General features: G+C 41.9%; 2 protein-coding genes across 5 annotated transcripts in view; one reads left to right on the top strand and one right to left on the bottom strand.

Moving 5' to 3' along the window:
* zc3h3 (zinc finger CCCH-type containing 3) overlaps positions 1 to 11,157 on the bottom strand; it is a 79,798-nt gene extending 68,641 nt beyond the window's left edge. For 2 of the 3 annotated variants that reach the window (XR_013326245.1, XM_077716424.1), the window contains exons 1-3: positions 7,183 to 7,297; positions 2,557 to 3,925; positions 1,155 to 1,327 (exon numbers count right to left, since the gene is read on the bottom strand). Coding sequence is in view for 2 of the 3 variants with exons in the window: in XM_077716424.1 (XP_077572550.1) it covers positions 1,155 to 1,327; positions 2,557 to 3,925; positions 7,183 to 7,228 (1,588 nt within the window). In the remaining variant the exon portion in view is untranslated. Of the gene's footprint in view, positions 1 to 1,154; positions 1,328 to 2,556; positions 3,926 to 7,182; positions 7,298 to 11,108 lie in introns of those variants that run through there. The other variant, XM_077716425.1, reaches the window with a different exon arrangement.
* Positions 11,158 to 11,989: 832 nt separating this feature from the next.
* Positions 11,990 to 14,397, top strand: part of LOC144196350 (elongation factor 1-delta-like) — a 26,447-nt gene continuing 24,039 nt past the window's right edge. For both annotated transcript variants that reach the window (XM_077716432.1, XM_077716431.1), the window contains exons 1-2: positions 11,990 to 12,142; positions 13,604 to 13,692. In XM_077716432.1, coding sequence (XP_077572558.1) covers positions 13,673 to 13,692 — 20 coding nt within the window. In that variant the 5' untranslated portion in view covers positions 11,990 to 12,142; positions 13,604 to 13,672. The remainder of the gene's footprint in view (positions 12,143 to 13,603; positions 13,693 to 14,397) is intronic.

Here is a 14,397-nt window from a genome sequence, read left to right as displayed (position 1 = left end):
TTGCGGTATTTATTTACAACATCATTAACATGGTTGACTTGCACAACACATGCTGCTGGAAATTATAATGCAAAAATACTAATTTCTGATCTGCATTGATTTCAGTCACTTTCTCCTGTATGTTTCAACACCCCGAAATTTTTCCGCATCAGATTTGGACAACCATCACTTGTGACACCTGTCAGCTTGTCCTTTTGCAGTCCGAGCTTGACCATGCTTGCATTTACCTCTGTGAGCAGTTTTCTCCCTATCGTTCTCCTGTGCATTGACCAAGTTGCTGCCAGCTCAACCGTAATCTTGAAGTCAGTTATCCCTCGGAAAAATACAGGAAACTGGGCTGTGTCTCTCACATTGCAGCTCTCGTCCAAAGCCAAGGAGAAAAACTCCAAACTTGCCACTGTATGTTGCATCTGAAGCTTCAGATTCCCCCTCTATGTCATCACTTCTTCTTGTCACGGTTCACCTGGACAGCAGGACTTGCTCAATTTTTTTTTCAGGGCATATTAGTGTCGCAGAGTCCACCAAGCACTTTTTCACAAATTCTCCCTAGGAGAATGGCTTACTGATTTTAGCAATTTAGTGAGCTATCACAAAGCTTGTCTTGGTTGCTTCACCCCTGGATCTGTGGTGCTTGGTAAAAACCATTGCCGCTTTTGTAGCTGAAAGTCATCCAGTTTCCGAGCCCCCTCCAAAATGTTTTATATTTCTCTGCAATTTATTCTCGTGTAATGCCGATTCAAATTGTAATCCTTAAACACAGCGATCTGTTCTCCGCAAACTAAACACACAGCTTTACCAATGATTTCAGTAAATAAATACTTAGTTGTCCATATTGTGTTAAAAATACTGCATTCAGCATTTATCTTTCTTTTTTTAGCATCGCCCAGAATTTATGAAGGCTTAAGTTTCTGTATTGGGTCATTATGCATGTGAAGAAAACAATGACTTCAAAATAAAAGCAAAGCCAGTTTAGACCATGCGTGAGGTAGAATTCGAAACTACCTTTGTTTTGACATTTCCATCAAACTTTACGTGGGCAGATTTCAACCAATCAAAGGGCCTTATGCTGCCCGGGGGCCGTACAATGCCCAGGTCTTACCAAGCGGCTATTGGTAAGGGTTAGGATTCAGAGAATGACTGACTGTATTACTTACTGTTTTGAGATGAAGTAGGAGATAGTCGTCTTAACTTGTGTCTCCCAAAAGAAACAAGCTCCTTAGTGGGCGTATTCCGAGCTCCCATAGTAGCTCTGTTGAGTAGGCAGCCCCTTGGGGAGTGTTTCACAAGTATTGTTTGGCCACCCTTCATTGACGTGGTTCCATTTGGACTTGAAAAAAGGCAAGAAAATGTACAAAATGCTTAACGTTTTAAAAGACAGTCATCAAAACATAATTATAAATGTTTTTAATGACTCCATCTGGAAGAGGATTTAGGAAAACATTTACAGATGAATCTATTAAAAGTGCCGTCATACAATAATTATTTTTAAAAGCCATATTATAGGGAGTAGGACTTAATTTAAATATTATTTAACAAATGCTTATGAGAAGACAATAATACCAAAGTAATATTACATGCCATACAGTTTAACCTCTTTGTCAAAAGATTATCATGATAGACTACCGTAGGCGCCAAGTATTTACGGGAAACGGGGACATTTTTTCCCCAAAAAACTTTAAACTAAAAACTTTAATTGGGTTGCATTAGTAATTTCGCAAAAAATAAAATTGCCTAGCATGCCAACTAACATCATCTTGTCAGTACACCATCAATATCACTGTGAGGAAAGCATGTCTGCACAATTCCTCCTGACAACAGCAAATTCAATTAACCCCACACTCCCTAAACAATTATGTTATCTACATTTGCACTTGTACTAATTTGAATAATGAATTCATTAACCCTACCGCTTATCCTAATAAGTGTCACGAGCAATGTTCCCTCTAAGCTGCTCGCGTGCACAATTGCGCACTACTCTCATATTCTCTGTGCAGCAGCAATCATATGACGCGCAGTAAATAAAATCCAAACATTTTTAAATTTATTTTTATTTTTTACCCCTTTCCCCATAAAGGCGCAGTTTACGCGGCAGCCAGTGGGAGTAGCTCCGTCCACTCTTATGTTTTTCATGTTTTACAGCATGTTTCACATGACAAAATACGCTATGGCAGGTGCGATACTGGTGTGCCCATACGAGCAATGATGATGTCGCTCACACTGGCACTCAGTGCGCTCAGGCAGGTTGTCTTTCTGCCCAGACCAACAAAAAATTAGAGGGAACATTGGTCACAATAGCTAGAACATTTGCCTTCCAACAGAATTTACTTTGTCTGTTTTCTAGCTTTGTTGGAAAGTTGTGTTGTAAAAAAAATAATAATAATAATAAAAAAACAACAAAGAAACATTGTTTTTTTAAAAATAACTTTTACATCTTAAATATAGTGGTGCTTTGCTGCATTAAAACTAGTATAAGCATTTAGGACAGCTCACAAATTTTTCTGCAGTCTTTAGATGAGGTTAAGAAAAAAAGATTTTTCTCCCAGCCCCACTACTTACCTATTAGGTGACTTCCTGATTATTGTCATCCTGCTGCGAAGTTTGAATGAATTGGGGGCTGACTGGCTGGAGTAAGGCTGCAGTAAGGTCGAACAAGCAAGACCCTTTTTTGTTCCTTTGTCATTTATTTCTGATGTCCAAACAAATGTTGATCTATGGACGGGCACTACTACCCCCGCTATAGAGGACCTGGGACTGCCCACCTTCCAGCGATATCTACTTAAAGAAGAACGAGCAGTCGAAGTTGCAAATCCTCTTTTCAATTTTGGAGATATAAATGGGCAAGTTTTTACTTTTTTATTTGCATCTTCTTTTTCCAGATTGTTCTCATCTTTGGGCAAAGCTTTAGGGGACAGCTTTCTAAAAGTCTTAGCTTGGACCACAGCAGAAGAGGAAACCCATTTGTACTTTGATGCCCTAGCACCTGTATTGATTGAACTGAGTTTCCGTGACTTTTTTGCAGGGGTTCTTTTGGTAGCCGGGGATGAAAAGGAAATTGCTCCATCTTTAGAGCCTACTCTTGAGTTGACATTTGTGAGTAGGGAAATTGAGCCACTTGGTCTCGGTTTCACTACTTCAAGAGCCTCATTTTTAAGCCATGTGAACTTGGATTTATTTTGAAGCATTACCCTGCCCATGGCTTGTCTTGACTGAAGTTGGTCTTTCAAACCTTCATTTGAGAACTTAAAAGGTGAAGTCTGAGGTGCTGCACTTGTACTTTGGACAATCTTTTTTGTGGAATCCGTTAGTTGGGTCACAGTGTTGCTGGTTTTGCTTCTTAAAAAAGGTTGATTCTGTGATGTCCGATGTCCGAATTGTCCAATGACCATAACACTGGACGGATGACTAGTTTTGCCTGAAAGACAGCTTTGTGGTGAACTACTCGGTTTTGTTACTGGAATACCAACACTTTGTTCAACTCTTTGTTGATGGTTTTCATGTAGAGTATGCTTAACTAACATGGCTGATTGTGGGACAGTAGCCACTATTTTAAATGTATCTCTTTCTGCTGCTAAATTTTGAATCACTGTAGTAATGCTTCCGTGTTGTAGTTCGTTCTTGTGTGGCACACTAAATGCAGCATATTGTTTGGATGAACCACTTTTTTGACCGGGCTGGCTAGATAGCAGTGCATTGTGAGATGAAACTTTAACATTTGAAGGATGTTGTGGGAAAGATGAGGAATTATTGGACACATGAGTCTTATTTTTTAGTGAGTATGTTTTCCTCCAGCTACCCTGCCTCGGAGGAAGATGTGAACTGTGTGCACTAATGAAAGAAGTGCTTTGGGTCTTCAATCTCGACGATGATGAGCCTTCTGGCAGTCTGGGCCCGTCGCCATGAACAGTTTTATGCTTATCGATGAGATCTGAAAATGTGATAATTAAAAAAATAATAATAATCAATCAACATGAAAAGAAAAAAAATTGTATATGGAAGAATACGTAGTTAGACCTGGGCGATATGACAAAACTGTAAAAAAAATCTCAATTAATATTTGACAATTATCACAATAACTATCATCTTTTTTCTTTCAAATTTGAAACTTCTGTGAATAAGTACTTTCACCATTATTCAATTGTGAAAGTGACCATGTTACTTTACTCTTTAAGAAAAGAGAATATAAAATATGAAGATTTTTTAAAGTATTTGTGTTGTTCTGTTGTGCGATAAACAACACAACCACCTCCTTACATTACAAAAATAAATGAATAATAAAAAAAAATACATTTTCACATTTTCAACATTTTCAGAACATTTACATAGAATAGGGAAACACGTTGATATCAAGTAAGAAAAAGATTATAGGCGGTCCTCAAATTAGGACAGTGGGTTAAGGAAATTTTCAATAGGGCTGCTGTTCGTGAACAGGTACAAGGCATATAGGCAAATACAAGGCATTTAAAAAAATAAACAAATAAAAAATAACAAGAAAGGAAGCGCCAGGAAGAATTCACTCATAATTGCTCATTTTGGCCGTGTTCGTGTCATTTTGCGTTCATCTTTCGTAATCCACATCCTCGAAAGGGTTGCGGGGCGTGCCGCAGCCTATTCCAGGTAACTTCGGTCGGAAGGCAATCTACATCTTACGCTGGTTGCCAGTCAGTCATAAGGCACACAGACAGACGAGCATTTGCACTCACAATTGTGTCTGTGTCTGCCCGCACTTAAGTAGGACGAGTGAACCACCACACCATTGGGTAGCTGAAACGAAATGTTCAGCTAAACTGGGGTAATTACTAAACTCATCTGTCAAATTCATAGTTCCACTTGTATAAACCCAAAAAGTCTGTAGAGCCCCAAGAGTTTGGACCCAGCCTTTTTAAACCCTCAAATATTTCACTAAATTGAAATAGTACATATACCTGGGCGATGAAACAATAATAATCATCATGTGAAATGTCGATAAATTTACGCTCTAGTTACACCACCCGAACACCAAAAAGAAGGTCAGCGTGACGTGAACTCTAGTTACTGTGCAATGTTAAGGAGATGAAGAATGTGACAAGGAACAACCAATCATTTCGCAGAGATTTGGTAGAGCAGCGCACAGAGCATGGAAGCGAAAGGATGATAACGCCAAAATGAGCAATGGTGAGATTCAGGCAAAGCCTGAGCATAGCCACTAAAATACCCAAGTGAAATCTCACTGTCCTGTACTTAATCTGTATTTAAGGAGGGACGTGAGGCAAAAAGGATTGACTTAACCAGGTAATCGTTCAAGACATCAGTCAACATGACTTAATTCTCTCTCTAACATGAATACAGAAATTCCCAGAATGGGTTATTCATAGGACATCTCGAGACCACCGGAGATCACCGTGGGTAGTAATAATATCTCAGATTAGGTATTTTTTAGTATTTATCTTCACAGGATGTGACTCTTATATATTTATATTACTTATTTTGGGTCTTTCTACCGAGAAAGAGCACTTTGTGTAGTAGCAACATTAATTCCGTCAAACGCAGATGTGTATGATGATAATAGGCTTTTGATTATCCGATGATGATGATGATGATGATGATGATAAAGCCTAGGTCTGAACAGGATAACATAGGAGAAATTCTGAAAGCGTAGGGCGTATTTTAATTAGTTTGGCTCTTCTATACACAGACAGTAAAAGGTTGTCTTTCTTAAATAAAAAATTAAAAAATACCTCAGCAGAAACAGCAGCCTAACTGAAAATTCCTGAAAACATTCTAATCCACTATCCTCATTTAAAGACAGACTGTAGTAATTCCTCTACTACTTCGTATAAATAAGTGTCCCTTTTTTTTTTTTACAAATGTTTGGAAAATGTTCCAAAAATCTAACAACTCAAAATGGGTTAAATTCATCCAACTTGTATATTTTTGAAATGCCCACGCAAGGTAAATTGACAGTTTCTTTGTGGGAGGGTGAAAATAGTGTGCTTACCAATGGTGATGGCTTGAGTTTTTATTATTTTATTTTGTTTTAATTAGTTTTAAAGGCAAATAAAGAAAAGTAAGATACTATTCAAAATGTCTGCAGGTTTTCTGATTCATTAGTTTTCATAGTGTTGTAGGGAGTTGTCTTATCTCTTATTGCGTAACAGTTGAACAAAAAAACTTTTTGAAATCATCATTCATTCATTAATTTTCTGAACCGCTTTATCCTCACTAGGGTAAGTGGGGGTGATGGAGCCTATACCAGCTGATTTTAAGCCAGAGGCAGGGGAATCAGTGGCCAGTCGATCGTAGGGCACGAGACATTCACGGCCACACTCATCCCTCGGGGCAATTTAGAGTGTCCAATCAGCCTATCACACATGTTTTTGGAATGTGGGAGGAAACCGGAGTACCCAAAGAAAACCCACGCAGACCCGAGGAGAACATGCAAACTCCACACAGGGGGACCCGACCTGAATTTGAACCCAGGACCTCAGAGCTGTGAGGCCGATGTGCTACCCAGTAAAGTAAAGTCATCTACTTATTCACAGAACTTTGAAGTTTAAATTTGAAATACAAAAGATGTGATATTTATCATAATTATCAAATAGACTGGAAAAGGGTGTCATATCGCCCAAGCCTGCTTATAGGTACATCAATAGCAAGTGCTTAATATTTTTTTTTTAAATGCTTTCTATGTATGGAATTTAACATGCAATTCCAGACGTTACACTCACTACATGTGAAACATTTTATTTTCTTTTGTTATTATTCAACTCTTCTTTGCTGTGACAAGGACTGTACATATCGATTATTTAACGTGGAGTTATATCAAACATTAAGATTAATTCAAAATAGTAGTTAATCGATCATCACGTTCAGTAAGGCATAGTTAGAGGCAGACATGCAAATGTTGAAACGACTAATCAATGAATGAGATCATATTTGTAATCCAGCCAAGGTACGCTATATAGTTATTGAAGAAAAACGATTACGATCTTGCTCAGAAATTAACACCCGACTTTCACAACGTCAGTTAATTCTTTTTGAGGTGGTGAATACTGTTTACTAACGCGAGTCCGTTTAAAAACAAACATTAATGGTCGAATCGAAACAACAAATGCCAACGAACGGCCCAGCAGCCTCAATGACGATTAAAATATATGTTTTCTAAACTAGCATTCACGGAAGTAATTTATTCCCACCAATGCTTACTCTGTAGAAGATTTATTTGCCGTTTTAAAGAATCCCGTTTCTCCATGTTTATCGCGACCTTTCTTCTTCACCTAGTTACTTGTTTGACAAACACGTATTTAGTCTATTAGCGCCCTCTTCTGTTTCGGTAGAGTAAAGACTGAATCAGGAGCAAGAAAAAGAATCATGGTGTTACTGCAAAAACTATAGTGTTCCCTCGGTTATCGTGGTTAATGGGGATCCGGGACCACACGCAATAAGTGAATTTCCGCAAAGTAGGGATTCCCCTTCCAAAAATCCTTAATTTGAATTTTATTCAATTGTTTACCTACCCCCCCCCCCCCTGTATACATTACACCATATAGAATACGGGTAGAGAGAGTGCAATTCATGTTATAACAAAAACACTGTAAAATATGTTGTCTCAATGTAATATTTGTATTTTTTCTTTAATTCCCCAAAAAATCTGCGCAGCTCAGAGTCCGCGGTAGCTGAACCGCGAAGTGCTGTATACAGTGTTCCCTCGCTACTTAGCGGTTCATCCACCGCGGATTCAGAGCTTCGCGTTTTTTTTTAGAAAAAAAATAAAAAATATTTCATTGAGACAACATATTTTACAGTTTTTTTGTTATAACATGAATTCCACTCTTTCTACCCATATTCTATATGGTGTACTGTATACAGGGGGAGAATAAAAAAATAATAATTTAAATTAAATTCAAATTAAGCATTTTTGAAGGGGCACCCCTACTTCGCGGAAATTCACTTATCGCGGGTGGTCCCGGTCCCCATTAACCGCGATAACCGAGGGGAAACTGTACCCCACTTTGAGTATCGAAGCTCAGTCTATAATCATCACCAGATTTTAGGGACCAAAGCTACCAATGTTTAAAAAAAGAATAAAGAAGAACTAGAGTTTATTGTTGTTGTACAATCACCATTCAATTCAAAGTGCATCTTTTTTAAAGTAGACCCATTAAAAAGCACAATAAGAAACAGACGGACACAGGCATTTGCTTCATATCGGCAGTATTTTGCGACTACAGTGATCCCTCGCTTACTGCGGTTAATGGGGACCTGACCCCACCGCATTAGCTGCATATCCGCGAAGTAGGCGGGCGCCATCAAAAACGCTTATAGAAACGTATAACACGTGCACAAAACCACCACCAGGCTAATATGCTGTTCATTCAGGTGTTTTATTGGATTGGATTGGATAACTTTATTCATCCCGTATTCGGGAAATTACATTGTGGCAGTAGCAGGAGGGTGATTAGACAGAACTGCAAAGCAAAAGCACAAAGAACAAAGCAAATCAAAGTAAATGGAATCATCAAAACATAAAAGCAGCAAAACACAAAATGATTCCACATTAGAATGCAGGTGTTATGTTGGTGCATACAAAAAAATCACTGCAAATGTAATAAATGTAAACTTTTATTCAGAAAACTGAGAAATTAAAAAACATCATAGCAGAAATTCAAAAACATTATAGCAGTCCGGATGGATCTCCCGCAGCTCTTTGCCACGTAAGAAATATTGTTATGGGTAGTTGTAAACGTTGTTGTTTTTGGTCGGTGAGGATGCACCTGTAAACAGCCATGACCTCATCGATGCGATTGCTGAACTCGACTGCCCTCACCATGTTATCGTCGATTTCTTTGGCCTTTCTTTGGAGGTCTTTGGCAGTATTAAAGAGGTCCTGCAAATTATGCAAAGAAAGGCCACCTTCGTCAGCTTCGTCACCCTCGTCGTCGGCAGCAGGCTCCTCTTCCTCCTCACTCGCCGACTTGGCCATCTCCTATAGGTCCTCATCTGTCAGTGGGTCTGAGTGACAGTCGATGGGATTTGCAATCTCATCAGCCGTCATGTCTGAGAAGCCTTCGGTCTGCACCAACCGAGCCAGCCTGACAGCATTATCAACGGCTGAGTGCTGAATTTCGTTGGGAGTGAAGCCCTCATAGTCCTCAGTGATTTTCTGTGGCCACAATTTCCTCCAGCTGGAGATGAGTGTCTGTTATTTCATGCCCTTTAGGGCATTCTGAATGTTGGTTAGACATGTGGCTATGCTGTAGTTGTCAGGTTTAGAACCATATACATTCAATAACTTCGGAGCTGAGGGAGGGGTCGGGAGGAGCCAACGGTTGGAGATGAGTCCATCTCCCTGCCTGACCAGTTCGAATCCCTGCCTCCCTCCAACAGTTGAGCTGGTTTTATTAACAAAGGGTCATGTGACCTAGGTACAAACTTAAGGCGGGAAGAAGTAGACAAAGAAATGGGAGTGTCGTGATAGATGACACCCCCTTAACTAAAAGGTGTCATGATGGAAGTTTCCACTGGGTCTTGCAAAATTCTATTCTAGTGACTACACTATATAAACCAAAAGACATAATAATAAGCATAAAATACATTCATACTTCACAGTAGTCCTTCCAGTAGGACTTCATGCTGAAGGTCTCGTCGGGCTCTTCAATGGAGGAGATGAGACCCTCCATTGTCGCCTTGGTGTAGAGGGCTTTGAAGCCCCGATAAACCCCTGATCCATGGGCTGGATGAGGGAAGTGGTGTTGGGGGGAAGGAACTCTACCTGCACCCCCTCATGGTGCAAATTAGCTGCATGTCCTCCTGCACAATCCATGAGTAGAACCACTTTGAACGGCAGTCCCTTTTGGGCCAGGTAAAGTTTTACCTGCGGAACGAAGGAGTTGAAGATCCAGTCATGTGTGAGGGCCTTGGTGATCCATGCTTTTTTGTTGGACATCCAGTAGACTGGCAGCAAGGCCCTGTTCTTGTTCTTCAACCCGCGAGGATTCAGTGACCTGTAGATCAGGCCAGGCCTCAGCATGAATCCTGGTGCATTGCCACACAAGAGCAGAGTCACTCGATTCTTGTGGGCTTTGAAACCTGTCTTTTGGAGTTCATCGTTGAAGAGAAAGGTTCGGGACGGCATCCTCTTCCAGTAGAGTCCAGTTTCATCCATGTTGAAGACTTGCTCCGAGACATAGCCTATTTCTTCTATCAATCCCCGAAACACACCCTCAACATAGCGCCTCGCTGCTGCTCCGTCTGCAGAGGCTGCATCTCCATGCAGCGACACATTCCTTAGTCCGACTCGCAGCTTATACCTCTCAGGCCAGCCCTTGCTGGCAGTGAAAGCCATACGTGGTCGTGGGTTAGTCTGGCTTGAGGCACCGGGCAGAGGATCACCTTCGTCGACGTCTTCTTCCTCGTCCAGAACGCTGACGTCGTCGTCACCACTCGCACGTACGTATGTACGTGTGTGCGTGTGTGCGTGTGTGCGTGTGTGCGTGTGTGCGTGTGTGCCTGTGTGCCTGTGTGCCTGTGTGCCTGTGTGCCTGTGTACGTGTGTACGTGTGTACGTGTGTACGTGTGTACGTGTGTACGTGTGTACGTGTGTACGTGTGTAGGTGTGTAGGTGTGTAGGTGTGTAGGTGTGTAGGTGTGTAGGTGTGTAGGTGTGTAGGTGTGTAGGTGTGTAGGTGTGTAGGTGTGTAGGTGTGTACGGGTGTACGGGTGTACGGGTGTACGGGTGTACGTGTGTACGTGTGTACGTGTGTACGTGTGTACGTGTGTACGTGTGTACGTGTGTACGTGTGTACGTGTGTACGTGTGTACGTGTGTACGTGTGTACGTGTGTACGTGTGTACGTGTGTACGTGTGTACGTGTGTACGTGTGTACGTGTGTACGTGTGTACGTGTGTACGTATGTACGTATGTACATATGTATGTATGTATGTATGTATGTATGTGGGTGTGTGTGTACACACTCACCCACACCCACAAATAGAAGCAACTGTGTGTACAGGGTTTCCAAAAAGGACAATGTAACGTGTGGCTACTTCATGGTGTAGAGGTTTGCCACGTTGACACCAAAAGCAGTACATGGTGCTTTTTTTTAAATCTTAAAATAGAAAGTCGGCACTCACGATTTTCTTTGTCGGGGCACACAAAATGATGTGGCAAGCCCGATTTGGCCCCCGGGTCGGCACTTTAACACCTGTGGGTTAAAGCAACAGTCTTATCGACGCTTGTTTTATGCAGCAGAGCCTGCAGAACTGATTATGAAGACCTTGAGTCAGATTTTTGACCCTGGTAACAAATAATAGCTGAAATGTGAATGGTTAATATAATGGACAAAATATAATACATGATTCAGATATTTATTGGGCCAGCAGAGAAGGCCTTGAAGGCCCCGACGGCACACCACTGCGTTCATCGCTTTTCCCCTTTTTCCTGGGGAAATGATACTCCGTACCCGGGTGTGATATCTGAAAAGCTCCAGTGTTTGTATTTAATCACTAAATGCCGCTAGGAATTGAATTTTACTCCATTTTAGTGCATTTTGTTGTTGTTACGCCATTGATGTCCATCACTGTCTTTTCCCGGGGAAATCCTCCCACTGGTGTAACGTCTGAAAACCTCCAGTATTTGTATTTTATCAAGGAAGCTAGGAAGTGGAGTTTACCCCATTTTTGTGCATTGATTTATTGATGATTTCTATGTCGCAGCTGTAGCTTCAGTCGAGGTTTTATCGCCATAAAATAGTCTTTGTGGGATTGGATTGATTCGTTGAAGGCGCTACGAGAAAATGCATGGACCGCCACTGACTTATTCACAAAAGTTTGAAGTTTCAAATTTAAAACAAAAAAGATGTGATGGTTATCGTGATAATTATTCATATCCATTGCTATTTTTTTCTTATTGTGATATTTTTTTTCGTCATACCACCCAGCTCTAAAATATATATGAAAGTTTTTGCCCCCTTTGTGACATCACATATTATACCGTTACGACTGAAAACTGTTACGAAAGGAGTAGACGTCATTCGCCCCCCTATACCTTGAAGGCTTATCCCTACATCCGTCTTCCCTGCGCTTCCTCTTTCCCTTGTCATTTGACGCTCGCGCAGCATATTCAGGCAACAGACTCCACCAACAGCGACGATACTCAAAACGCACCAGTAAGTAATGTGCTTTTGACTGACAACCGGGAGTTCTGACATTTTTGCCATTCTTTATCGTGAACTTAACTCTGATAAAGGAGAAGTCAGTATTTTGAGTCGGAATGAGGCCGTCCGTTTAGCACGATACAGGCGGCAAAGGACCCCTACTTTGGATCTAAATATGTCGAAAGTATAACAACAAGACGCCGATGTTGACATTCGAAACGATGTGGTCTTTTTACCTTGCGAAATTCTTTATCTTTGGTTTCCGTTAGATTCTTATTCCACGGCTACAGTTGGTTCTTCCATTTTTAAACTACCTTCCCATACAATAGCGAGGTCACTCCTACATTTTAAGGGCAATGCTACGGTTTTCTTGATTTAATAACGCAGGTAACCCTGACCTATTATACGATGATCTGCTGCTATAAAAATATTATGAAACGTAATTTTCCCAATCATAACAATGGTTAAGCTCCATGGTTTTATATTACATTCATACTGTGAGATATGAGCTTAATGCGTTTCGGGACCATTCTCCAATTCTCAAATCAACGTTTCCCATAGAAATTAACTAAATACAAAAGTTTAACAAATAACTAGTATTTATAATACTAAAATGAGACATTATTCACATACCTGTCAACCTTTGCCGATAACTGCCCTTATAAATGATTATGATTCCCTGTAAAAAAAAAAAAAAAACAACCAAAAACGTACAAACACTGTACAACGCATGTTTACTCACGGTAACTCGTTTCTTACTAGGTGGCTCCTCCATGCTTGCTTCCTCGATATTTACTCTATGTATATTTACGCATGCGCATGTAATCCTTTATCGATATTGCCGTACGCACCGCTAAAAAAATACATACGATTGAGGATAATTTTTGCTGGGATACCGTGACAATAGTAGCGATCGGTGACAGTAGCGTGATTGGCTACCAGCCTAAGAGACTATCTGGATTTTAGCCAAAACGGTCTTGATGAGATTCGGTTTTCAAAAATATTGGCGATTTAAAAATAAAATCCCCGTACAAAAGTCGGTGTACAGCGTACACCGACTTGAAATGGTAAAAAAAACGTATAAAATACGTGTAAAACGTACAACGTACAAGTATGACGAAATTGTATAGAGCTTCTCCGCAAGTTTGTCTTCCCAGTCAAGACCCATTTATGACATTCATACTTGTTAGCTCTCCGCCTTCTTGACCGCCATCAATCCGGCGACTGCAAGTTGCCTCACCGATGCCAACAAGAATAAGATGGATCACTTACCTCTCAGTCTTCTTACTTACCCTCCCTCAGTCAGCCTGTGGAAGGCAGATCCACGCCAAACGAACTTCCTGTTACTTCACTGCAACTTAGTTTCATAGAAGGGATTTGTGTTGTCGTCACGTCACGTGCTGCTGCAGGTTCAGAGTCCTGATGGCTGTTGGGAAAAAGCTGTCCTTGAGTCTGTTTGTCCGTGCTTTGTAGGACCTGTAGCGTCTGCCAGATGGAAGCAACTGGAACAGGCCGTGTCCAGGATGGTATGGGTCCCCAACAATGGACCTGACTCTTCTGAGGTACCGGGGGTTGGCAATGTCTTCCAGTGATGGCAGAGAGCAGCAGACGATCTTCTGGGCAGTGTTAATCACCCTCTGCATGGCTTATGTATTCAGTACGATGCGGAGACAGAGAGAGACGGAGGGGCTGAGGGAGAGTGCAAGAGAGACGGGGCGCAAGAGCGGGCGTGAGGGCGAGAGCGAGCGCGAGAGCAAGCGGGAGAGCGTGAGTGGGAGAGAGCGAGAGAGTGCCAGAGACAGTGCGAGATTGAGCGAGTGTGAGAGCGTGTAAGAGAGCATGTGACAGAGTGCGAGAGAGAGGGTGAAAGAAAGAGCGAGAGAGAGTGATAGAGAGCGCGAGAGCGTGTGCGAGAGCGTGTGCGAGAGCGTGTGCGAGAGCGTGTGCGAGAGCGTGTGCGAGAGCGTGTGCGAGAGCGTGTGCGAGAGCGTGTGCGAGAGCGTGTGCGAGAGCGTGTGCGAGAGCGTGTGCGAGAGCGTGTGCGAGAGCGTGTGCGAGAGCGTGTGCGAGAGCGTGTGCGAGAGCGTGTGCGAGAGCGTGTGCGAGAGCGTGTGCGAGAGCGTGTGCGAGAGCGTGTGCGAGAGCGTGTGCGAGAGCGTGTGCGAGAGCGTGTGCGAGAGCGTGTGCGAGAGCGTGTGCGAGAGCGTGTGCGAGAGCGTGTGCGAGAGCGTGTGCGAGAGCGTGTGCGAGAGCGTGTGCGAGAGCGT

Source organism: Stigmatopora nigra, chromosome 5 (assembly GCF_051989575.1).
Source record: "Stigmatopora nigra isolate UIUO_SnigA chromosome 5, RoL_Snig_1.1, whole genome shotgun sequence".
In the NCBI taxonomy this organism is placed as follows: Eukaryota; Metazoa; Chordata; class Actinopteri; order Syngnathiformes; family Syngnathidae; genus Stigmatopora; species Stigmatopora nigra.
This window is presented reverse-complemented; position numbering and strand designations above follow the sequence as displayed.